This window comes from Alligator sinensis, unplaced genomic scaffold (genome assembly GCF_000455745.1).
Source record: "Alligator sinensis unplaced genomic scaffold, ASM45574v1 scaffold189_1, whole genome shotgun sequence".
NCBI classification, from domain to species: Eukaryota; Metazoa; Chordata; order Crocodylia; family Alligatoridae; genus Alligator; species Alligator sinensis.
This window is the reverse complement of record NW_005843009.1, coordinates 403,411-428,829: the sequence shown is the minus strand read 5'-3', so window position 1 is coordinate 428,829 and position 25,419 is coordinate 403,411. Positions and strand designations below refer to the sequence as shown.

Sequence of the window (25,419 nt, the reverse complement as noted above, 5' to 3'; positions counted from 1 at the left end):
ACGTGGGGCTGCCTGTGCCTGCTCAGGACAGTCCCGCGCAGGCTGTGAGTACCTGCAGCAGGGAGCGCCGGCCACGGGGCGGTGGAGGGACCGCTTTTTCCCTGGGCTCCTTCCCTGCCTGCAGTCCTCCCTGTCCTTACCTGAGGCAGCGTGGTAAGCCATATGGTCCCTGCTGGGGCTTCTGGCGGGGGTGGACCCTGCTGTTGTGGGAGCCTGCCGGGCTTCCCCTGGATCTTGCTGCCCCTGGCTCCTGTCACTTTTGATGGGAACTAAGGGCAGATAAATATTAATTTTTCGAAATTTTTTAGTGTCCCCACGGGCCAGATACGGCCCACAGGCCGTATTTTACCCACCGCTGGTGTACAGGCACCTGAGGTAACTAGTCAATTGCCCCAATTTCTCAGGAAGTATGAGAACACCTCTCCTGTTGCCCCTCCTGCTTGCTTTTCCTCCAGGTCTCCTGCTTTGCCACTTACCTCAGGACTTTGGTCTCCATTCCCTGGATGGACACCAAAATCAACAGTTCAATATCTAGTTGGCAGCCAGTATGAAGTGAAGTGTTCCAGGGGTTAGTCCTGGGGCCAGTTTTGTTCAACGTCTTCATCAACAACCTGGAAGATGGGATGGAGTGCACCTTCAGCAAGTCTGCAGATGCCACCAAGCTGGGGGAGCAGTAGATACGCTGGAGGGTAGGGCTAGGATTCAGAGTGACCTAGACAAATTGGAGGATTGGACCAAAACGAATCTCATAAGGTTCAATAAGGACAAGTGCAAGGTCCTGCACTTAAAATGGAATAATCCCGTTCACTGGTACAGGCTGGGGGGCTGACTGGCTGGGCAGCAGCTCTGCAGAAAAGGACCTGGAGGTTACAGTAGACAATAAGCTGAATATGAGCCAACAATGTACCCTTGTTGCCAAGAAGGCTAATGACATACTGGACTGCATTGGTAGGTGTGTTGCCAGCAGGTCAGGGAAGTGATTATTCCCCTCTTTTCAGCACTGGTAATGCTGAGGTATTTTATGGCCTCTCAAGGGAACACTTAACACTTAGGATGACTGTTATTCAGGTTTTCTCTTCCTTGAGATTAACTGCTTTGATTGCACTTACCTGCACAGGCAGATGCAAACCATTCTTTAGCTTTTTTTTTAGCTTGGATTCCTTTTTTAGGGATGTTTTAAATTTTTCTTGAGCTTTGGGCTGGAAAGCAGCTGCAGGTGAGGAACATAAGCCAACATGTACATAGACAGTATATACAGGGTTTTGCAGTGGTCCTGTTGTGTATAGATTGGTTGAAATCAAAGCAGGTCACGTTCATTCCCACAGCAAGGACCGTGTGGTGACATCAGGGTGGGGAATTTCCTGTCTTTCTTGGGACTGTGCCAAGTCCATGTTATTACTGTTATTGAATTATTCTGGGTTCGCCTCAAAGCTCTTGATGAAGTGTGGCTCAGTGAAGTTGTACTCAGTGAAGTACAGAAGACCCTCGCCATTCACGGAAGATACGTTTTCGACATCCCTGCAAATGGTGAAATCCACGAATAAGGCACTGTGTTCATGAACGCTGTCTGCATTCATGAACACAGTGCCCCCAGCGGCTGGGTGGGGGGAGCCTGCTGGCAGCAAGTGCAGAGCTCCTGAGGAGCTTGTATGTAAGCATGTGTTTAAGATGGGGGGGTTCAGCATTCGCGAATATTCGAAACCATGAATGCTGAACCCACGAATAGCAAGGGTTTCCTGTATGTGCGACAGCTCCTTGTACAAAGCTTGTCACCCTTTGGTCATCTGAATCACTTATTCTCTTGTACTGGGCCTTCAGAGCCTTTGATTTGGTCCGGCATTGATAGCGGTCCTAGTTGTAGCTCTGAAGTGTTGCGTCTGCCATGATCTGTTCGAACCTTGTCTGGTTCTATTGGCTCTTCCTGGTGCTGTCCTCGCACCAGGTGGAAAAAAGAGCCATGACCTTGGCTTGCTTCCAGTTGGGGGAGCATTTTGAGGTTTCGGACATTTTGTGCCAGAGGGTGTAGCGAGTGAGTGAGATGCTTGAGAGTACACTGCACTTGAGAACCTAAATCCCTGAGGTGGTGGTCTATACCAGGGGTCGTCAACCAGGGGTACGTGTACCTCTAGGGGTACTTGGGAAGGCCCCAGGGGGTATGTGGCAGAGGTACCTAAGAAGCGGTGGTATAGGGGGCGGGGCTGCCGCAACCATCCATCACTGTACTGCTGCCGGGTGCCGCACACCACTTTCCAGCACCCAGGTATCCCTGCTTCTCCATGCCACCAGCTTTGCATCCGGCCAGCCATCAGCACCCCCTAACCCCGGCACGCCCAAGTATTTTATGGACCCCTAGTCTATAAATACAGAGTCAGCATGCCTTTGTCTAGCTTTGAGAAGGCAAATTCACATGTTGGGCAGGGCCTTTGATCCCAGGACAGTGGCACTGGGAGCAGGTTGCAAAGAGGTAACTACCTTGGTATGGTGGGGGTGGGAAGAAGAGTAGTATAACTCCCTGTCAGTCTGCTGGAGACTATAAAATTATTGCAAAAACCTCCATAATTAAATACTTCAGAGTTGTTCTTTTTCACCCCAGGGCATTTTTAATACAGTATGGACCACATTTTCAGCACTTTTAAGTCTGTTTGTCTGTCTCCTCACACTTTATAATGCTTTAAAGGGATGCCCTAAGAGAACTTAGTTTCCCTAATTGAAACAAAGCTTGTTGACTGTTTGCCTGCCTCTCTCAGGGTACTGTATTAATCCCATCACACTGATATCAAAGCACCTTGCCAGCAAAAGAATGCTGTAAAAAAAACATCGAATTCCATAGGTCATGTCAAAATTGACAGATTGTGTTTAGTTGGCCATCGTCAGTTGTCAGCTAAACCATTTCGCTGGGAAGTTTTGGGTTTTTTTTTACAGTTTTGCAGGGTGTTTGTTTTTTTTTTTACATCAAAAGTTTTATGAGCCCTATAAGTCAGAAATATAAATGTGACGCTTTATAATAAGTAATACGGAAACCAAATTGCTACTTTTTCTACTTCTTCTCTGATAGGCTTTTTTTACTTTTGCGGAAGAGTGGTATGTTTATGATCTGTTTATGATTGAAATGACCTGTTCTTATTGTTGTTAAATACATGTTTTGTGTTTTCAGGTGTACTGTGAATATGGCATGGTACATGTTCTGTCAGAAAAGGGGAGCAGTAAAGGGAAAGACTACTGTATCCTTTTCAACTCTCAATGGGCCCATTTACCACATGACCTTGGCAAAGCTGTAAGTACTCTAGACTAAGGTGTAATAGTAATATTTTGAAGACTTTGGAGTGTCTAGTGTGTGAGGAGGGAACTGATATGGGTTCTAAATTTATTTGTCCATCTGCTAGTCAGACTAGAAGGTTAAGACTCTTGGGAGGGATCCAAGTATGGTGCCCTAGTAGGAATCCTAAAGCTTGGGGAAGGAACCCCTCTTTTCCTAAAGGAATCTCCCTTTTTCTAAACCTTTTGCAGGAAGGTTGTGGCAAAGTGTTGTTTTTCCCCTTTGAATTTTCATACCATGCTTTTGCTAGGAGATTTAGGGAGACTGATACTAAAATTTTGTGAAAACGTGAGGTGAAACATGGGGAAGAAGGTAAAGGAAGAAAAGGGGATATAAGGTAAGGAAAACATGGGGGGGGCAAGGGGATCATGGAAAAATGGAAATCTATTTGACATATAAAAGGAAAGGGGCAAGGTGAAATGTGAGGCTAAAAATGGAAAATGGGTATAATAAAATAAAAGTTAATGATTTATTTTAAATGTGCATAATCCTCTGTATGTTACATGTTTATATATTAATTAGCTATTTTATCTTACTAATGTCATAGAGTACTGTAGTGAAAGTATTTTAAAAGCTCTGGAAATGCATTACTTTTTTTTCTTTAGAAAGTAATGGCTGCTTGGGAGCATTTAAAATGCTCTTTGGAATGTTAATTAACATGAGGAATAATTCATCACAGTGGTTTAATTTGTCACTTCTTCCAGTTCCCCTGCCAGCACCCCTTTCAATCATCAGCTCCCAGTAGTTGGTTCCAACTGGATAATTTGCCTGTATTTGGATTTTTGTTGGAGTTGCAAATTAACCAGAGAACCAGAGTTTACTGTACAACAACGTGGAAAAGGATCACCTAGTTCCAAATAGCATATTTACTTGCATACCATCTGCACCTTTTCCCCCCAAAACCAGCCCTCCAGAATTGGGGTGCTTCCCTTAAGTGAAAAATGTATCTGCCACTTATGGCAGCAAGCAGCAGGGGGTGGAGTCCAGTGTTGACCCTCTCGCAGCCACTAGCAAAGCGGTTGCTTTTGGCTGAAGGATAGCTGAGCTGGTTGAGGGTAAGGGAACTGCTACATGCAGTTAGTAGCATCTTGATGAGGCTTGCAGTATGAAAGCAACACTGTTTGCAGGAACTTTATATAAAGAGCTATATAAAGTTAAAGAAGTAAGAGTTTTACTACTACCCTTGAAAGAATCAGCATTGTTGGTGTCCTATCACACCAGGAATTCCCACTGCCTCACCCAGGCTGTCTCTGGAATGCTACATTTCCTGGGCACACTGTATGTCTAGGAAGGCCATGTCTTCCCCTCCACCCCCTCCCCCTTACGTTCTGTCTTCCAAAAACAATGGGTGCATGCTCACAACTTAAGATAAGGTGACTTAACTAAGTTGACTTAACTTAAGCCACATTGGAGCATACATGTACATTACATTACATGTACATTAGGGATGTGTGAAGCAGGCAATATTCAGTTCAGATTCGGCCCAGTTCGGGAGACAGTGATTCAATTCACTGATTCAAATCACTGTCCCAATTCGATTTGGCTGAATCTGAATATGAAGATTCGATTCTGATTCGGGGAATCAGCATTTCGGCCATAGACATAGCTTTATATGTGGGGGGAGGTTTTTTGTTTTTTCTACGTATCTCGAGGTACTGGGGGGAGGATGGAGCATCCCATGAGAGTGCAGGAGTGGTCCCCATGTGCTTGGCAGTGGACCCCCCCTCCCCTGACCCAGGAGGCACCAGTCGCCGGGGGGAAGGCCTCCCCATGTGTTCTGCAGCAGACCTGGAAGCGGACCGAAAGTACTTTTGGTCCATTTCTGGATCCACCACCAAGCGCATGGGGGGACTGCGCCCCTTCTCCCCCACCCCGCTCCCATGAGATGGTCCGTCTGCCCCATCATCTCGGCGTTCATGAGCCGCTCCTGGTACCTCAAGGTATGTAAAAAAGTGTGTGTGTGTGTGTGTGTGTGTGTGTGTGTGTGTGTGTGTGTGTAAAGCTGCGTCTATGGCCAAATCGTCAAATCTCTCGGAATCGAATCGGACGCTTCCAATTCAATTTGGAGAGATTAATGGGTCTTCTGATTCAATTCAGATTCAGAGATTCGGCCGCTGAATCGGGCTGAATCTCCTCCATATCAGATCAGCGACCAAACCTTTGCACAGCCCTAATGTACATCTCCTTCACATGATGGCAGCTACCTTGTGAGCGAAGTCAACTTAATAAATGCAACTCAAGAAAATGCTCCTTGGAGGTGTATTATCTTGCACCATATTTAAGTTGACTCTGCTCCACGTGTGTGTGTGTATACCCTGGCAGTTAAGTCGACTTAAATTTTAAGCCAGCTTAACTGTCAGAAAGTTAGGCTGTGTATACACACCCAGTGTGCCTATATTGGGGTGGGGAGAGGGGAGGACGTATGTGATAAAATACAGTAAACCATTCAGCAGATTAAAATAAAACAATATTTTGGGTTTTGGCGTTATTGCTATGTTGTTAGTATCTGCTTCTCCCTTTCTGTAACATTTAGTGAGCGTAATGATAGTTAATGTGCATGTTTCTTAGGATAGACTCTGGATTCTTTTCTTGTGAACGTTGACTTCATTTTTGTTTAGATGCGTTTAGATCTTGTGCAAAGAATTCTTTTTTTCAAAAACCATTTATCCATAAGATTGGAAGGCACCTCAAAAACACCCCTTGCACGAATGCTGAAGTACTGTTCCTAGACCTTCCTGATCAAAATGCCCATCCATCCTCTTCTTGGAAATCTCCAATGGAAGATTCCACAACTTTGCTAAATAACTCATTTCATTGACATATGGTTTTACAGTTACGATTTGGACTTACCATATTTTCTTGTGTACCACTACACCTTTCTTCCCAAATATCAGCTGTGTGTGTGGGGGGGGGGGAAGGGGAGTGCATCTTAAGCAAGGAAATACAGCCAAACCCCATATTCTTACTGTGCTGTACCCAGTCCAGCACACACCGAGTTATTTTCCCTTTCTGCATTTTGCTTTGTTAATGGGACGTTCAAGCTATGCTGAGTTTGTAGGGTTCCCTAGCTGCTGGCTGTCAACCCAGAGGTGGGCAAAATATGGCCTGCGGGCCAGACCTGGCTCACCAGGCCATTCTTTCTGGCCCGTGGAGCCCCTAAAAAATTTAGAAAATGTATATTTATATGTTCCTGGCTGGCTGTCAAAGATGACAGGACCCATGGGGAGCCAGCAGGACTCAGTAGCAATGCCAGCCCAGCCCTGAAATGCCCCCCAGCCCCCTCCCACCCCTGCTTCTCCCAGCCTCTGCCTGCTGCAACTTTCACTGCTTCCCTGCACACCTGGCGGCCGCTCCAGCACCACGTGGCCCCTGGCTGCATCAACGAACTGTGGGAGTGCGCACCAGCACCACAGGGCCGGTGGGGGCAGGGAGAGAGAGAGAGGTGTCATAGGGTGAGTGTCCCACACAGACCCCACATATACCCCCTCACATACCTCAGCCACCCTCCCCCACTCACATCCCCCCACAAACCCAATACCCACCCATGCCCCACATATCCACACACCAGCCCCCCACAAACCTATCCCTACCCTTCCATCCCCCCCCGAATATCTAAGAGTAAGACTTCATCTTAAGCTATTATATACAATCACCTCTTTATATACAATCACCTCTATATACACTACACAAACACACGTAAATCAGGACAAAAATATTTCTTGAAATCAAATTAATGAATGTTGTAGATGTTTGATTTTTAGAATATGGCATTGTGGTTTTTAGTATTTTTCTGGTCCTGAGATGGCAAAACCCCTTGCTGAAAAGAGTACTCCTGGGGGCAAGAGGAGGGCGTTCTGGTGGCAAAGGTTAGGGGGTGGAGCTTCTGATCACAAGATGGCAACCAGGGGGCACGGCACCTGTCAAGGGGCAGGGCTACCTATGTGGCCCTCAACAACTCTACCTAAACTTGGTAAGCGGCCCTCCACCCAAATTAATTGCCCTCCCCTGCTGTAAACAGTAGGATTTCCATGTACTCACTATGCTGCCAGCAAGAACAGGGTTACTTTCCCTTTCCCTGGGGCAAGCTGCTACTGATTGAGCAGCAGCTTCTGTAACAGAAGCCTGAGGCTATCCCTTGAACAAAGTGAAAAGGATGGGGAATGGAAAGTAACCCTGCATGTGGTGAAAGAATGTCCTCAAGTTGCCGACATGGCGAATACTGTTTCTGATGCTGCTTCTGAGGAGGGAATTGTCCACAGCCAGCCACTGGCTAGGGGATTAATAGAGCAGCCGCACACAGGTTGTTGCTCCCCCTTCTGCAGATGCTGCTGTTTTCGCTGCTGGCACAGGAAAATATTTTCTTCTTTCCACATTTGGAAAACAAGATGGGTATCAATTTAATGCTGGAGGAGACCTCTGGGACTAGAGGAAGAAATGCCAGAGGCAGCACTAGAGAAGAGAGAGGATATGGACACTCAAGAGAGTGGAAGCTGGAGGCTTGTGACTTCTGGCAGCAATCGGAGAAATTCACTTCCACCTGTAGTAGTTCATCTCGAGAACAGATGTGCAGCTCTAGCAGCGCAGAGGGAGGAGCACGTTCCACTGGTGGAGGAAGACAGGCCAGGCCTCACCAAAGTGGGAAGGATCGAGATGACCGCCACCAAGAACAAGTGATGGGTGGTGGTGGTTGGAGGCTCCCTTCTGCAGTGGACGGAGGGAGCCATCTGCCAACCTGACCTGTTGTCTTGGGAGGTCTGCTGTTTGCCCGGAGCCCAGATCTGAGATGTCACAGGGGGACTACCAAGGCTCATCCAGCCCCCTGACTACTACCCTATGCTGCTCATCCACATGGACACCAATGATACTACCAGGCGAGACTCTGAGTATATCAACAGTGACTAAAGAGCTCTGGGTGCAAGGGTGAAGGGGTCTGCGGCTCAGGTTGTATTCTTGTCAGTCCTTCCAGTCAAGGGAAAGGGCCCAGGCAGGAGCAGGTGCATCCTACAGGTCAACACCTGGCTATGGCTTCTTTGACCATGGGACATTATTCCAAGAAGATGGATTGCTGGGAAGAGGTGGGATCCACCTGCTGAAGACAGTCTCACTAACCTAGTGCGGAGTGCTTTAAACTAGGTTCTCCAGGGGAGGGGTAGAGACCAAAGCCCTGAGGGAAGTGGGGACATGGGAGACCTGGAGGAAGAGCAAGCAGGAGAGGGCAAAAGAGAAGGTGTTCTCATACTTCCTGAGACAGCAGTGCAATCAACTAGTTACCTCAGGTGCCTGTACACAAATGCACAGAGCCTGGGGAACAAGCAGGAAGAGTTGGAAGTCCTTGCACAATCATGGAGCTATGACATGATTGGAATAACAGACTTGGTGGGAGCTCACATGGCTGGAGCATTGTCATGGATGGATACAAACTGTTCAGGAAGGACAGGCAGGGGAGACGAGGAGGAGTATGTAACAGAGCCATATGATTGCTCAGAGTATGAAGCTGGAGATTGGTTTGTTGAGCGTCTCTGGGTTAGGGTTAGAGGGGAGAGCAGCAAGGATGATGTTGTGGTGGGGGTCTGCTATAGACCACCAGACCCGGAGGAAGTGGCAGATGAGGCGTTCTTCAAACAGCTAGTGGAAGTTTCCTGATCACAGGCCTGGTTCTTATGGAGAACTTCAGTCATCCTGACATCTGCTGGGAGGGCAATACAGCAGTGTGCAAGCAATCCAGGAAGATTTTGGGGAGTATTGGGGACAACTTCCTGCTGCAAGTGCTGGAGCAGCCAACCAGGGGCCATGCTTTTCTTGACCTACTTCTCACAAACACAGAAGAATTGTGGGGGATTGTAGTAGTGGTTGGCAACATGGACAGCAGGGATCATGAGATGATTGAGTTGAGGATTCTGAGGAAAGGAAGGATGGAGAGCAGCAGAGTAAGGACCCTGGACTTCAGAAAAGCAGACTTCGACTCTCTCAGGGAACTGATGGGCAGGATCCTCTGGGAAGCCATTCTGAGTGGGGAAAGGAGTCTAGGAGAGCTGGCTATACTTTAAAGAAGCTTTACTGAGAGTGCAGGAATAAACCATCCCGATGCAGAGGAAGACTAGCAAGTATGGCAAAAGAGCATGTATAGCTGGAGCATCGGCCTCAGAGAGTAGCAATCAATGGGTCGATGTCTAGTTGGCAGCCAGTGTCAAGTGGAGTCCCCCAGGGTTTGGTCCTGGGCCTGGTTTTGTTCCATGTCTTCATGAACAACTTGGAAGATGGCATAGAGTGTACCCTCAGCAAGTTTGCAGATGACACCAAGCTGAGGGGAGTAGTAGATATGCCAGAGGGAGGGCTAGGATTCAGTGTGACCTAGACAAATTGGAGGATTGAGCCAAAACAAATCTCATGAGGTTCAACAAGGACAAGTGCTAAGTCCTGCACTTAGGACAGAACAATCATACGCACGTGTACAAGGTGGGGGCTGACTGGCTGGGCAGCGGCTCTGCCGAAAAGGACCTGGGCTTACAGTGGACAATAAATTGAGTATGTGTTAGCAGTGTGCCCTTGTTGCCAAGAAGGCCAACGGCATCCTGGGCTGCATTAGTAAGTGTTGCCAGTAGGTCAAGGGAAGTGATTTATTCCCTTCTATGCAGTACTGGTGAGGCCACATCCGGAGTAGTGTTCAGTTTTGGACCGCCCCCCCCCCCCCCCCCCCACTACAGAAGGGATGTGGACATATTGGATAGAGTCCAGCAGAAGGCAACAAAAATGGTGGGGGGGGCATGACTTATGAGGAGTGGCTGAAGGAACTGGGCTTATTTAGTCTAGAGAAGAGGAGTCTGAGAGGGGAATTAATAACATCCTTCAGCTACCTGAAGTGGGGTTTGAAAGAGGACGGAGCTGGGCTGTTCTCAGTGGTGGCAGATGACAGAACAAGGAGCAATGGTCTCAAGTTGCAGCAAGGGAAGGTTGGGTTAGATACTAGGAAGAACTTTCTCACTAGGAGGGTAAAAACACTGGAACAGGTTACCCAGAGAGGTAGCGGATGCTCCATCCATGGAGGTTTTCAAAACCTGGCTAGACAAACTTTGGCTGGGCTGATCTAGTTGGGGCTGGTCCTGCTTTGAGCAAGGGGTTGGACTAGATGACCGAGGTCCCTTCCAACCCTAATTTTCTATTATTCTTGGTTTGGGGACATGCATTTTACTGCAGGTTTTTATACTCACTGTTTCATGTCCTGTTGTCTGGGGTTTTTTTGTTTTTGTTTTTTGTGGTGGCTTTTCAGATATTTGAAAAAAGGTGTCATGTTACCCCTTAGTGACCCCTTTTTCATACTTGGCATACCTCATTCTCTCAGTTTTTCCTTTTATGGCTAGCTTTCCAATCACTTTACCGTCTTGTTGGTTACCTCTATATCTTCTCAAGTTTTTCTACAAAAACTAATTATTTTATAGAAAACAAGGGGGAAAAACCCCTCCCCCATCACCTATCAGTACATTCTGAATCCTGAATCTTCAGCACAGATTTATACCACTGGAACTACAGGACTAACTATTACTTGGCACTAAGTGATGGCAAGCCAGTGATATAATTTCTGAATATGTTTGGTTTAATGGGTTAACTAGTGAACAAGTCTTAAGTTGTAGGGACTTAATTTCAAATACTTACATATTATTTCTGTTTGTAAATAATATAACACTTTCCTTTGCTGATGGCTTCAAGGTGTTCTAGAAGTATTAGTCCTCTCAACTTTTGTGAGCTGTGTACTGTAAATATGGTTCTTATTTTAGAGTTGCTTTAACAAGTCATTAGCAGAACTGGAACTAGTGTGCATGATGTGAAAGCTTGTATTTGCTCCTTAAGACTATGGTATTGTTATAAGTTACCTACTATCTGTGTAAATCACACCAACATGCCAGCTCTGCAGGGAGGTCTCTAAGTTAGGTGTTAAGTGGTTTGACAAAGATGCAAGTTAAAATCATTAATAGACTACAATGAGCCTACTTCAGATGCTTATTTGACATGTCTGCATGTGCACTTTAATATTCAGTGGCCTATTCTACTGCACAATAAAGCAACATTTAAAAAAAGTGTTAATATGCTAATGCATGGTAAAATAGGTTACTATGCATTAAGTGTCACCTAAGAAGCTTGTGCTACTGTGCACTAGTGCAGCCTAATGCACAATTATTTAGTACCTCATATTGGAGGTACTAAATTTAATGTGCATTAGGGAAAGCGCATTAATACATGTGTAGATGTGACCATTGTCATGCACATTAAATTTAGACTTGGCTTTTTAAAGAAAAAAAAATACAAGGCAAGTCATTTATTTTCAACAAAGTCTCAGTATCTTATCTGATTTCCCCCCTTCCCTGTGTCAATTGAAGCATTTGGACAAAGTATACTGTGGAGCCTGTTGAAAGAGGCTGTTGACTTGCTGCTCCTTGTCTTTGCTGCTTTTCTTTCAGAAGAGTTTGTTTTCCTCTGAGGTACTTAAAATGATTCCACCTTACTATGTGCCATTTACTGTGTTACCTAGCTACAGGGCACTGCACTTGAGTTCTTGTACCTATTGCTGCTGACAGAAGTCGGGGGGTGGGGGGAACCAAAACAGTGACTTACCAGAAGAGGAGTTGCATCAGTTTGACCTGGCTTCTCAGCATCTTTATAGCTTGCATGCTTCAGCAGGGCTTTTTGATGCTTTTTTTGTCTAATAGTTGATTTAATCAGCTATTGGTTAAAAGTACCAAAAAGCCCTGCTGAAATGCAAAAGCTATGCAGATGCTGGGCAAGCTGGGTCAAACTGCAATTCCCCTTCTGGGCTTGCACTGCACTTGGTGCGTGGGTTCACTAAGCTGAAAGTAAAGCGCTGAGTGGTTTTGGGGGGCTTTTTCCATATCTATAAGCACCAGTGTGATCATGGGATCATACGAAAGCAGGACTGGAAGGGTCTTCATGAGGTCACCTAGTTTCAGTCCCCTGCTCAAAGCAGGATCATCCCTGACTATAAATCATCCTAGCTAAGTGACTGTCTAATCTGCTTGATGATTCTGCAGTTTTTTGAGGTAGTCTCCAATGCTTGATCACCTTCATAGGCAGAAATTTATGTTCAGGTGTAATTAATTGGTATCAGGCTGCTGCCTCAGGAGATAAAGAAAAAGGCTTCCTCAAAAATGAACAAATGACAATTTCAGAAAACACAAGGCATACACACATACCTTTTAACTACTGTGCATGTTCCTAACAATTTAAAAAGGATTGCTGATAGCAGGATTATAAATTATAATCTGCAAGATATCAGTGGTAGCCATGTGCAGTGAGAAGGAACAGTGTTAAGTGGCTCTGTCCTTTCTGTATTAAGGCAGAGATACAAGGACAGTCCTTTCTTCTTGTACATACTTACTTAACTGGTCATGGAAAGGGCCTGGCTCAAAATCATTAAGTTCACAGGTGCCAGCAGAACATATCTTTATACAGTCATTCTTCTATGGTGAAAAGGAAGGCAGAAAAAGATAGTTTGACTCCCACATCTCCGGGTGAGTTTTTAATGGCTGGCAGGCAAGGAAAAACATCTTTACACTTGTAAATGGAGCAAACATGGTATGAAAGCCATGGAGACAAACATCAAGAGGGATGCGGATAACCTGGAGAGGGTCCAGAGAAGGGCCACTCATATGGTTAAGGGCTTGCAGGCCAAGCCCTATGAGGACAGACTAGAGAAACTGGACCTTTTCAGCCTCCGCAAGAGAAGGTTGAGAGGCGACCTTGTGGCTGCCTATAAGTTCATCATGGGGTCACAGAAGGGAATTGGTGAGGTTTTATTCACCGAGGCGCCCCAGGGGGTTACAAGAAATAATGGCCACAAGCTAGCAGAGAGCAGATTTAGACTGGACATTAGGAAGAACTTCTTCACAGTTAGAGTGGCCAAGGTCTGGAACGGGCTCCCAAGGGAGGTGGTGCTCTCTCTTACCCTGGGGGTCTTCAAGAGGAGGTTAGATAAGCATCTAGCTGGGGTCATCTAGCCCCCTCTTTCCTGCCTATGCAGGGGGTCGGACTCGATGATCTATTGAGGTCCCTTCCGACCCTAACATCTATGAATCTATGAAGTTTCTAGAAGCATTTTTGAAGAATCCATTTTCTTAGTAGAACTATAATTAAAGTTTTGAAAGTCTTGCTGCCTTTTTAAAGGTTTATTTATAAGAGTGTTTAATTCAATTCGGTGAGTTCAGTTCAGGCTGTGACCAAGGTAAATTAGGCACTTATAACCAGGGATTCAGATTTTCAGTTTGCCATGGAAAAATGTGGAAAAACACAGATTTTCTCCTTTAAAGGAGAACATTCCGGGAAATATTGGGTTTCCCCTTGAGAGTTTCAGCCTGCAAGGGGTGGGGAGAGCAGGAGGAGGGCGATTAGGCAAGGCAGTGCTACATGCATGTATGTGCCGTCATGTGCACATGGTAGCCAGGCAACATGGAGAGCAGCTTCTGCAGTTCTCTTCAGGTAAGTTGAGGAAGAGGGTGGGACCAAGGGCCCCAGAGGGAGAGGGATTTGGGCAGAGCTGGGCCTGGGGGTGCTGCCCAGCTGGGGCAGTGCCGTGGGGCTTGGAACCCGGGGCCAGAGCGGGACTGTGCAGCTGCAGGCCCTGGGTGGGTAGCAGGAAAGAGATGTGGGCGGCTCGCCTGCGGGGCAGTGGGGGCGCTCCTTACTCCCTACTGCTACATGTATTCCTGAGGGAGCATTAGGGGCTATGTGCCCCCCAGATTCGTGTGCCAGCATGGGGCAAATGTGGGCTGGCTGCTGTGGGCTCAGGGCTTCCTACCCTGCTACCCTTCCCCCTGGGTCCTTTGCAGCCCAACAGGCAGGACCTGGCATGGCAGAGCAGAGTGCGGTGGGGAGACTTGATGCTGCCTCCAGGAGCCCTGCACCGCCATGGGGAGACACCCCTGCTCTTCTGGCAGCAGTGGGGGTGGCGTCAATTGTGCCAGGAGAAAAGGGGATGCCTCGCCATGTTGGCACGGGGTTCCTGGTGGCGGCACCAAGCTGCCCCGCCCCGCTGTGCCAGGTTCCATGCATTGGGCCACAGAGGCACTGGGGGGAGCAGCCTACATCTGTCACCCCCCACACCCCTTTTGGGCTCCGCTCCATCTGTGCTGCCTGTGGGGGAGGGGGTGTAACTGGGCTCCAAACTCCACTCCAGTCACAGAAGCCACCACCTCCCATGGGTGGCAGGCAGGCAGAGCTTGGGCACTGCTGGGTGGCAAGGAGAGGGGAGGGAGCTGCAGACATGGGTCCCTGGCCCCATAGCCCTAACAGCTGAGGGCCCCCTCTGGCAAGGCAGGAAGTGGCAGGCAGGTGAGGGGCACTGGCCTGGCCCCGGGGGGTGGGTGGAGGACTGTGGGTTGAGAGGTGAGGGGCCAGGGAACTGAGAGTCAGGAGTGAGAGGTAACAGCATTGGCAGTGAACCAGCATATCAGGATTGCTCAGTGCCACAATACAGTGGGGGCAGCTGCAGCTAGACCCACCTCCTAGTGAGTGTATCTGATCTTCTCGGATAAAACAACAAAACAAAATCAAAGCCAAAATTATATAGGTATTTAGAATTTCATTCATTATGATTGAGGTACTGTTAGGCCTCCAAATTGCTTAAAAGTTGTAAATATATCAATAAAACATTCTGTTAAATTGATACCTGTATATAGAGTGGTGTTTTATTGTAATCATGGAAAAATGCAGATTTGGGGGGGGTTTAATAGGAGAATTTAGGGGGTGGGGTCCAGAGAATTTGCCATTTCTTTAAACAGAAAACCAGAATCCCTGTTTCTAATGACTTAATTTTGAAATGTCCTATTATTACTGCTATACAAGTCAGTAGATTCAACTGACACAATTATATGTGTATGATTAATGTTTATTGGATTGCATCAAAAGGAAAGTCACTTACAAATCAAGGGAAGCGATTCTTCTGCTCAGTTCAGCACTAGTGAGGCCTCAGTTGGACTGGTTTTGGGCCCCATAGTTGAAAAAGCATGTGAGCAGTTTGGAAAGAGTCTAGTACAGAGCAACAAAAATGAGAGGAGCCTGGAAGTCAAGACTTATGAGGAAAGGCTGAAAGAACTAGGGTTATTTAGTCTGGAGAAGAGAAGATTTGCTTGAATACTTTAGTCTTTGAGTGAAAGCATCCCAGATTTGAGAAGCTCTCCATCTGTTTGGTATTCATTGTCAATTCTAGAAGGGATGTGTTCCTTGATGAGAACCAGGATAACTTAAAAAACAAAACAAAACATTGAAGTGATAATGCACCCTTACTTGACCCCAGTTTTGATGAGAAATGGATCAGTCTCCAATCCACTACATAGAATGGTTGCAGTTGTCTGGTTGTGGAGAAGCCTCAGGATCTTGATGTACTTTTCAGGTCATCTAAATATGGCCAGTACTTTCCACAAAGCTTCAAGATTGATGTAGTCAAAGGCCTTAGTATGGTAAATAAAGGTTACAAACAGGTCCTGATGTTGTTCTCAGCACTTTTCTTGGTCCAGGTGGACAGCAGGGGTCATGTCAGTTGCCCCACAGGATGGTCTGCAACCACTCTGAGATTTGGCAGGACTTTCTCAACAAGAGGTAGAAGATGGTTCAGGGGGATGCATATGAGGATGTGGAATGGAGAGCAATACCTCAATAGTTCCTGCGCACAGATTTACCTTCTTTCTTAAAGGTAGTCATGATGTCAGCATTCCTCAGGTCCCCAGGGATCTCCTCATTGTTCTAAATCTGAAGAATAAATTTGTGGAGTCTCAGTACCAGTTCCTTGCTGCCAGCCTTGGAGGTTTTGACAAGTATGCCATCCGTTCCAGTAGCCTTGTTGTTCTTGGCTTCCTTGTGGCATTCCAGACTTCTAGGATAGGAAGGGTGGTAAGGGATCCCCTTTTTGAAGTGTTGAGGTAAGGGTAGGCAAAATACGGCCCGTGGGCTAAATGCAGGCCACAGAGAGGCTTTGTCCATCCCTCAGTGAGTCCTTTGGTCCCACCTGGACAAGGCACCACACAGTTGTGACACGTCCTGCCGCCCCCTGGGCACACAGTGGGGCTGGCGCGTCTCTGTGGCTGGACTGCCTTTCTAGGCAACCCAGGTGGTGGCAGCTCCTTCCAGCTGCTGCTGCTGGCCCCAGCCCTGCGGTAGCGACGGGAACCAGCGTGCTTTAGCCTCAAATCTGCACACCCCACGCCAGCTCTGAGCACACCCGTCTGGGCTGAGCAGCAGCAGCATGGGACAGAAACTGCTAATCAGCATGGTAAAAGTAGCTTCTCCTCACCACTGCTGGTGCTTCTTGATGTAGCCACCCGAAGCCTGTGCGGGGCTGCCCTCTCTCTACGCTGCATCACCACTGCCTCTGGGCTGCCTGGCGGGGCAGTGGTGGTACTGCAGAGCAGATGCAGGGCAGTCCCACACAGGTTCCAAGTGGCTACACCAGGAAGTGCTGGCAATGGTGAGGGGCTACTTTTACCCTGTGCTGAGTAGCAGTTTCTCTCCCCCACCACTGCTGCTGAGCCTGTGCTGCAGCTCCTGCTCTGGGCTCGCCTGTCAGGACTGAGAGGCAGCTGTGCAGAAACTGTTGCTCGGCACAGGGGGAGAAAGTGGCCTCTTCCCTTCACCACAGCCGAGCGGTTCTTGGTGCAGCCGGCAGAGCCTGCACTGCACCACACCGCACCAAGCTGCCCTGCATCTCTGTCACCGCTGCCTCTGGGATGCCCTGTGGCTGCTCTGCACTGTCACTACTGCTGTGCTTGGCAGTCCAAAGGCAGCAGTGATGGAAATGCAGAGCAGCCTGGCCTGGCACAGACTCCGCCGGCTGCACCAAGAACTTCCCAGCTCTGGCAAGGGAAGGTGCTGCTTCCTCCCCCATGCTGAGCAACAGTTGCCTGGCTGCCGCCTCTGCTGCTGCTACTCAGCCCTGAGGGGCGAGTCCGGAGCAGGCATGGGGCACGTGGGGTCGGGGCTGCCCAGGAGTGGCAGGACACTCCACAGCCAGGCAGTGTGGAGCAGGCTTAAGCTATGCTGAAGTTGCTCACTGTTGACAGTAGTGGGGAGTCACCACAGGGCATGTGTGCTCTGGGTTGTTGGGGGCCGGGGTGCTGACCAGCTCAGGGGTGTGCATATGGGGTGGGGGCTCCCATGCACACCCCACCCTAACCACACCCTTTCTCACACACAGTCGCATACACCCATGTGCCTTGGGGGGTAGCCCCGCTCCCTGCTACATGCACACACCCCACCACACACATGCACCCCAGCCACCCTCCCCCTCCACATACCCCACAGCTTCCCATACGCCCCACACAATATAGAAGGGTAAGACTTCATTTTGAGCTATTATGGAATCCCTTCTATATATACAGCACAAACACGCATCAGGACAATTTTAAAATAAAAAATGTTATTATGGATGTTTTATTTTTTCTGGTTCTAAGATAGCAAACCCCGCTTCCCAAAAGGAGTACTTCCAGGGCCAAGGGGAGGGACTTCCGGTTGAAAGGTCAGAAGTTAGGGGCAGTACTTCTGGTCCCAAGATAGCGACCAAGGGTTGGGGCCACGCTTGCAGCCCTCAACAGCTCCCCAAGACTCATGAACCAGTAAGGCTTTGTGAAGCTCCTGTAGCTGATTTGATTCGGAGGAGATTCGGCCCGATTCGGGGACCGAATCTCCAAATCCGAATCGAATTAGGAGGCCGATTAAAACCTCCGAATCAATTTGAAGCATCTGAATCGTTTCAGAAAAGATTTGGCCATAGACTAAACAGGCAGCTGACACAGCTGCCTCCAGCTGATAAATCTTCTGGGGTAGGGGGAAGGTGGGGAGGGAGGGATTGGGGCTGGGGAGGCATTATTCGGGATACAGGTGTGGCAGTGCTGAGAGCAGGGGCTCTGTCCTGCTGCTGCTTGCCTAGCCGGGGTGGAGGGATCAAGGATGAGGGCGTGGCTCACTCCGGGCAGTGGCAGCAGAGCATAGCTGCCATTGCCGCACCCACATCTTCCACCATCCGTGCTGGCTGGCAATCAGTGGCAGAACAGAGCCCCTACTCCAAGCATTGATGTGGGCGCAGCAGCACTGGGAGCAGCGGCTATGCCCTGCTGCTGCCTGGAGTGAGCTGTCTGCATCATGCCCCCCACCCCCTCGTGCCAGCTGGGCAAGCAGCAGCAGGGCATAGCCCCACGCCGCACTGTGGCAGAGGCAGGCACAACCAGAGGCCATGGAAGAAGCCCTCATGGCTCTCCTGCCTAGCCTGACCCCATCCTCCACCTGGCCCAGCCTCCTGGCACTTAAAATAAATAAAAAGCCCCATACTCACCGGTTCTGGCAGCAGCAATAGGGTGATTCCTACTGCCCTGCGCTGTGCAGGGAGGCCCAGCACAGGGCAGTAGGAATCACCCCCTCCCCCCTGCCTGGCACCTGCATGGAAGCTGCCCCATGGCGCAGGTGCAGCGTGGCTCTGCAGAGCACTGTGCACTGTCTGGGAGCTGGGCTGGCTCCACCTGTCAGCTGGAGCCCAGCACCACTCAGCCCCAGGTGCCCTGCCAAGCCGCACTGCACCTGCACGATGTGGCAGTTGCCACGCAGGTGCCAAGTGGCCGCGGGGAGGAGGCGATTCCCGCTGCCTCCCACTGCTCTGCTCTGTGCTGGCGGGGCCTCAGTCATAAGCGCCCAGAGGCTGCGCTCACCGCTGCTGTAGCCAGTGTGTGTGGAGGCTTAAAAAAAAAAAAAGAAGCATCCCGTATTCACCGACTGCAGCAGTGGTGATTGGGGCCTCTGGGCACTTGTAGAAAAGCCTCCCTGCTCAACGCAGGGCAGTGGGGGGCAGCAGGGCTTGGGCTTGCCCTCTCCCCTGCCCACCTGGCACCTGTGTGGTAGCTGCCCCATGGCACGGGTGGCATACGGCTCAGCAAGGCACTGTGCACTCTCTGGAAGTTGGAGTAGCTCCACCTGTCAGCCAGAGCCCCAACAGCCCCAACTCCCAGACCATGTGGTCAGTGAGTGTGGGACTTTTAAAAAAGAAAAAAGTGCCAGGACTAGGCAGGGGTTGGGGCTGGGCAGGGCAGCCATGGGGGCTTCTCCCACAGCTCTCCCCGTCCGATCCGAATCACCGCATTTTCCAAAGCCAGTTCGTCCAAATCTATTTGGGACAGTGATCCAAATCTACAAATTGAATCACTGTCCTCCAAATCGACCAAATCCAAATAGAGTATTTCCCTCCAGCCGAAATAATAATGGTTTGGCCCTGCATCGAGGGATGGACTTGGTGGTGGTATCCACCACAGTCAACTTATGGCTTGGGGTGCCTCAAAAGTGTTCTTTCTATCTAGCTTAGATAAATTTGTTGTCTTTGAGTCAGTGTTGAGCCATCCTGCAAGCACAGGGAAGCTGGACCACAGATGGCTTTCACTGCCTGGAAAAAACTGTTCAAGTATTTGGAATACCATCCTTGACCTTCAATACGTGCTATCCTTGCACACACCGAGGAAAACCTCCAGATTGCGCTGGATCTGGATGGAGGCATTCTGAACTTTGGGCTTCTTTCTCAACATGAAGAAGATGGCTAGTCTGAGCTAGTGCTTCAAGGGCTAGATTAAACAAGAGTGGGGAGAGAGGGCCACCCTGTCTTATACCTCTCTAACCAAATGAGCTCAGTCAGAGTACTGCTGATTAGAGTCTGTGAGCACTTTTTTATAAACTGCAACAAGCCAAGTAACAAAATTCCTAGTAAACCCCATGTAACTCCGTCTCAAATGAAAAAGCCTATTTAGTTCTGTCAAATGCCTTCTCTGCATCTAATAAAGCAATTAGCTGTTGGGTTTTTTTAGTCATCGTTCCTGGGTGTGTTTATAGTCATGGTTCTTCTGATGTTACCCAATCCAAATCAGCCAGGGATAAATCCAGTTTGGTCTGGATTTATCAGCAAGCCAATAACGAAGTATAATTTGTTGGCTGAAGCTTTTTTATAGGATTTTGTAACCTACATTTAACAGGGATATTGGCCTATAATTTTCACATTCCTCTTCCCCTTTGCCTTCTTTATGACAGAGTGATGGCATGTCATAGAAGGTTTTGGGCCGTTCTTTGCAATCCAATATATGATTATAGATCTTGCATGAAATGAGGGTGTTTTTCTTAGATTATAACTTATAAAATTCATTTAGGTAGCCATCTAGACCTTGAGCCTTTTTATTAGGAAGAGGTTTAATGATTTCTAGACTTTCATTTGATACATTTTTTTTTAAATTCAAACTGTGTAGTATATAAGGAGGGTAAGTTCATTTTCTCAAAAAAATTGCTAATTTCTGATTTGTTTGGGTTTTTTTTTTAGGAAGTGTACAAAGTTTTGGTTTTTTTGGTTGGTTGGTTTGTTTGTTTTAAAGGCCTAGAATCCCACTTTAATTGCTTCCCTCCTTGTTAGGATACCATCCTCTTTCCTGCAAACCCTGGTAATTATTTTCTTTTGTCTTTAAAAAAAAAAAAAAAACAAACCCAAAAAACCAAGCAAGTGCTTTATCTTCTTTTATTCCATTTTTCACAAAAATCTCTTCAAGGCCCTAATTCTGTTTTTCTGTCTGACATTTCAGTTATCAGTCCCCTACTTTTGATTAGTTCTAACACAGTGGTATGATTTATGGAATTCCTCTGCCTTATTTATAGCTCGCAAAAAAGTTGTTTTGAGGTTGCTTTATTAATAAAATTTAGTAATTTCAATGAATTTGCCTCTAACTGCTTTGGCAGCACTCCATAATACCATAATTTCTTGCATACAACATGCACATTTTCCCTGAAAACAAGCTGTGTCTGCATTTTATGTGAGGGAACTTGCCCTGCAGAGCTGTTGCAGGGTGTGTATCCCTAGCTGGACTTGCAGACTGCTCACAGCAGCCTGTGTCAATAGGCAGCCTGTCCCTCCTTAGAAATAGGGCAGCTATGCAAGTAGGTCAAGGCTGCATGGACTCTCCTCCTGTAAGGCTTGATAGTTAAAAGTTTTTAAAAGTGCTGCTTTTCTAACGATCTGTATGTTAGAGTATTATGCAGTGATGGACTATGGTGCAAGTTCCTTAGGAGGCAGTGAAAAAAGCTGTCATATATATTCGAGAGAGTTTTCATTATGAACAGAAATATCCAGTTTCCTCATCTAACCACAAATGAATCTGCCATGTTTGCCTTTGAAAAATGTCCTTTTTTTGAAATGCTGCTCTTGCTATTACCAGGGATCCTGGTTTTCTCTGATTTAAAAAAAAAAAAAAAAAATCAAATTCTCTGATAATCCCTAAATCCACAATTGAAATGCTACTATATATAGGTATAAATTGAACACAATGTTTTATCAATTATATTTACAATTATAAAGCAATTTGGAAGCCTACCAGTGGCTCAGTCACTATAGTAAAATACATTCTAAGTACCTATAAATTTTTGGTATTTGATTTTGAGTTTGGTGTCATAGAAAATCAGAGCTCCTCCTGCTTCCTTAGCTTGCCAGGATGCAGGTCCAGGCCCCTCACTCCCAAGCCACAGCCCCCCAGCCCTGCCAGTTGTTTGTCTTTTTGTGGGAATGCAAGAGAAGAAATAGTTATGAATCCCTTTTGCATTAAACAGATTAGTATATCTTTTTTATATTTTTGTTGCTCTGTGCTAGACTCTTTCCAACCTATGCACATCCTTCTTGAAGTGTGGGGTCCAAAACTGGACGCAATGCGCCAGGTGAGGCCTCAGTGCTGAATAGAGTGGAAGAATTGCTTCCTTTTGATTTGGGAGTGATTTGTTGATACAACCCAGTATGCTGTTGGCTTTTTTTCCAACAAGAGCACACCACTGACTTATGTTCAGCATACGGTGTACTGCAAAGGTGGGTAAAATACAGCCTACAGACTGAATCTGGCCTGCCAACTGACTGGGTCCGCCAAGCCCCACCCCACCCCCAACCGCAGCATGCACTGCGCAACGCAGCATGTACCTGCTGGCCTGGACCCCAACCAGCGCGCACAGCTTCTGGTGGGGTTGTTCCCAGTGTGGCTGCAGCTGGCTGGGTGCTGCTCTGCTCCCATTACCTCCAGTGGGAGCCACCTGGCTGAAGTTTTCTCCACCATCTGCAGCAAGGGCAGGAACGGGAGAAGGAGCCACCACTGGAGGCAAGGGGAACAGAACAGTATCTGACTGTCTGCAGCCATGCCAGAAACAGGTGAGTGGTGGGGAGCTTCAACTGGCCAACTCTTGCCTCAGGGCACAGTTCTCTGGCTCAAGCTCCTGGCTGCCTGCCACCTGCTCCACCTGCTCAGTGTGAGGAGCAGCCCCCTGCAGGTGGGCAGAGTGGGTGAAAGGCAGCTGAGCAGGGGGTGGGGAAGCTTCAGCCAGGCATTCCTACTGGAGGCAAGGGGAGCAGAGCAGCACCTAGCCAGCTGCAGCCACACTGGGAACAGTCCTACCAGAACCTGCATGCTGGCCAGGGCTGGGTCAGTGGGCATGAGCAGGAGTATGGCATGGGCTGCCTCAGGTGTGGCTTGTCCCTATGCAGAGTGCTGTAGGGGCAGCTGCAGACCTCGCCGCCCCAGGCAAGCTACGCTGCACATACCTCCCCCACCACCACCCCTGCTGCCGCTTCCTCCCTCCCTTCATTCCCCGTCTGGCTCCCTGGACCTAGTGCCTAGGCAGCACCTCCTCACCCCCAACACACCCCTATACACCTTGCACCCCGCCTACCACCGCAGGACAAGGTGTGCAGGGAGCAGATCAGCTTTGCCCACCCATCCCGTTCCTGATCATTGCTCCCCACACACCCACACACTGCCAGCGCTGCTGTCATCCACCACCTTATGCTGCCACCACTCTGCATGTGGCGCCCCCTGTGCCCCACTTACTCCACAGGGGTCTTCGAACCCCTGCCTCAGATAACTGGAATTTTTAGATACCTGGCACTTCCCATTCGCCACTCATGCCGGTTAACACTTTGTATGGCCCTTACCAGTTGCATGTCAAATCATCACTTTTGCTTCCCCTTATTAAGTTTTTTATCTGGATCTAGGATCTCTCTCTCTCATAACGTGTATATATCTACATATTGATCTTCTAGCTATCTTATTCTATTTCTTTTTGAGCAGTATTCATAGAGATCTTTTAGAGTAGTCACAGTATTATTTTACTATTTCAGCCATTGCTAGTTTTGCATCGTTATGTCACTGCTGCCACTTTTAGCAGTTTTAATGGCAGGGGTTTCTGGTTGGGGGGGCCAGGGCTGGGCAGACATTGCTGCTGGGTCCTGCCACCAGCTTCCTCTGGGTCGTACTGCCCCTGTCTCCTGTCATCTGCATGTGGCCAAGGTGTTTATAATCCATGTTTTTTTGGTCCAGTGATGATTATGGTCTGTGTTAATGAGGGGATATAGCTGGTATCTGATCTATTGCCTTGGTGAGAATAGGAGATAGGCTGTTTGGAGTTGGCCTGTAAGCCAAGATAAGCATGTCCTGGAAGGTTGCCTTGAGATTATCATTTTCCAGAAAGGTTGGAGGTTGTTAATGATGTGTCCCAGGTGTTCAAGCTGGGGGCTGTAGGTGACAACAAGAGGGATTCTGATGTGCTCATTTTGGGGCTGGTATTGTAGCAGGTCAAAGCAGGGTATGAGTCTGGCTGTGATTTGAGTGGCTACAGTTTTAGGATTGTACAGCTACCCCTCACGTAACATTGTAGCTAGTTTCTTGCAAAGTGCAACTTTAAGCCCAAGGATGGTAAACAAATCCAATTTCCCCATAAGAATTAAAGTAAATAGCGGGGTTAGGGTCCAGGGAATTTTTTTCCCCAGACAAAAGACATTATATATCCAGGTCCACAGCCCCCTGCCCCCACTCCCCTGTGCTGCGGCCTAGAGCGCACTCCCACAGGTAAGTGGTGGTGTGAGAAGGAGATTTAGGTGCCTGTAGGGAGGGAGCTGGGCAGCCAGGTGGGGCTTGCAGCCCAGGGCTGCAGTGCACGGCTGCAGGGCCCCAGAGGAGAGCAGGACATGCCACAGGTGGCTCATCTGAGGGAGGGCTGGCTCCCTGCTGCTGCATACACTCCTGGGGGGCAGGGGGGACCCGCGACCCCCAGATCTATACCCGGGGCAGGTACAGGCTGCAGACGCAGGTTCCCACCCGTTTTCCCTTGCCTTGGGACCTCTGCAGCCCTAAGGACACAACCTGGCATGGCTGAGGACAGCGGGGCGTGCAGGGATCTCCGCACTGCTGCAAGCTCCCCCCCGTTGCCCTGGCAACACAGCCTCTGCTTGTGCTGTTGTTTTGAGGGGCGCAGCCCCGTGAGCAGGAGGCATATTGCCAGGGCAAGGGGGGTGGGGTGGAGCTCGGAGCAGCGAGGAGATCTGCGCGCCACCCCACCACTGCCTGCTGAGATTTCAGGGGAGCAAAATAGGGCTGAGCTGGCAATGGCTAGCAGCATCTTGGCACGCCCTGCTTCCCTGCCCCACAGCCCTGTGGGCATGACCCAGTGCAGCAACCACCAGTGAGTTGTGCGGGGATCTCCTGGCTGCTGTTCGCTCCCTACAGGGGCCTCAATCCCCCCCATACTGATCTGCTGGAACTGCTCTGCAGGTTGCCTGTGGCCACATGCATATACATATATGCACGTGGCACCCCCATCTCACCGCCTGTCTCACTAGCAGGCGACAACCAAACAACATTATGACGGGACATCGCATGACATTAAATGAGTATATTCCCTAATAGATCAGCGATGTAATAACAAAGCAACGTTAACTGGTACAGCATTACGTGAAGAGTACCTGTATTGTAAGTGTCGGAATCCTTGCTTCAGATCCTAAAGGTGTGCATCCCAGTTGGTGGGATCAGAGCAAATACAGTTGAAGGACATGTGGCCACATGGGAACTCCCTGACTAGCCACAGTGCTGGTCTCCCCACCTGCCTCTGGGCACGCTGCCCACCTTTCTCACCTGCCATGCCTTGATGACACATAATTAAGGTGTTAATTAGGCAGGAAGCTGCCCTTCGAATGCCCTGGTCTCCTGGGCCTATGTCTGCAGCTCCAACCACCCCTATAGTGCACCCAGGGCCGCATCTTAGGCCCCCTGTTCATAGGGCCT

The 25,419-nt window shown here is 48.6% G+C and overlaps 1 protein-coding gene across 4 annotated transcripts in view; it reads left to right on the top strand.

The window, feature by feature from the left end:
- The first annotated feature begins 3,154 nt into the window (after positions 1–3,154).
- Positions 3,155–25,419, top strand: part of SPPL2B (signal peptide peptidase like 2B) — a 126,127-nt gene continuing 103,862 nt past the window's right edge. For all 4 annotated transcript variants that reach the window (XM_025193057.1, XM_025193056.1, XM_025193055.1 and 1 more), the window contains exon 1: positions 3,155–3,274. In XM_025193057.1, the coding sequence (XP_025048842.1) occupies positions 3,173–3,274 (102 nt within the window). In that variant the 5' untranslated portion in view covers positions 3,155–3,172. The remainder of the gene's footprint in view (positions 3,275–25,419) is intronic.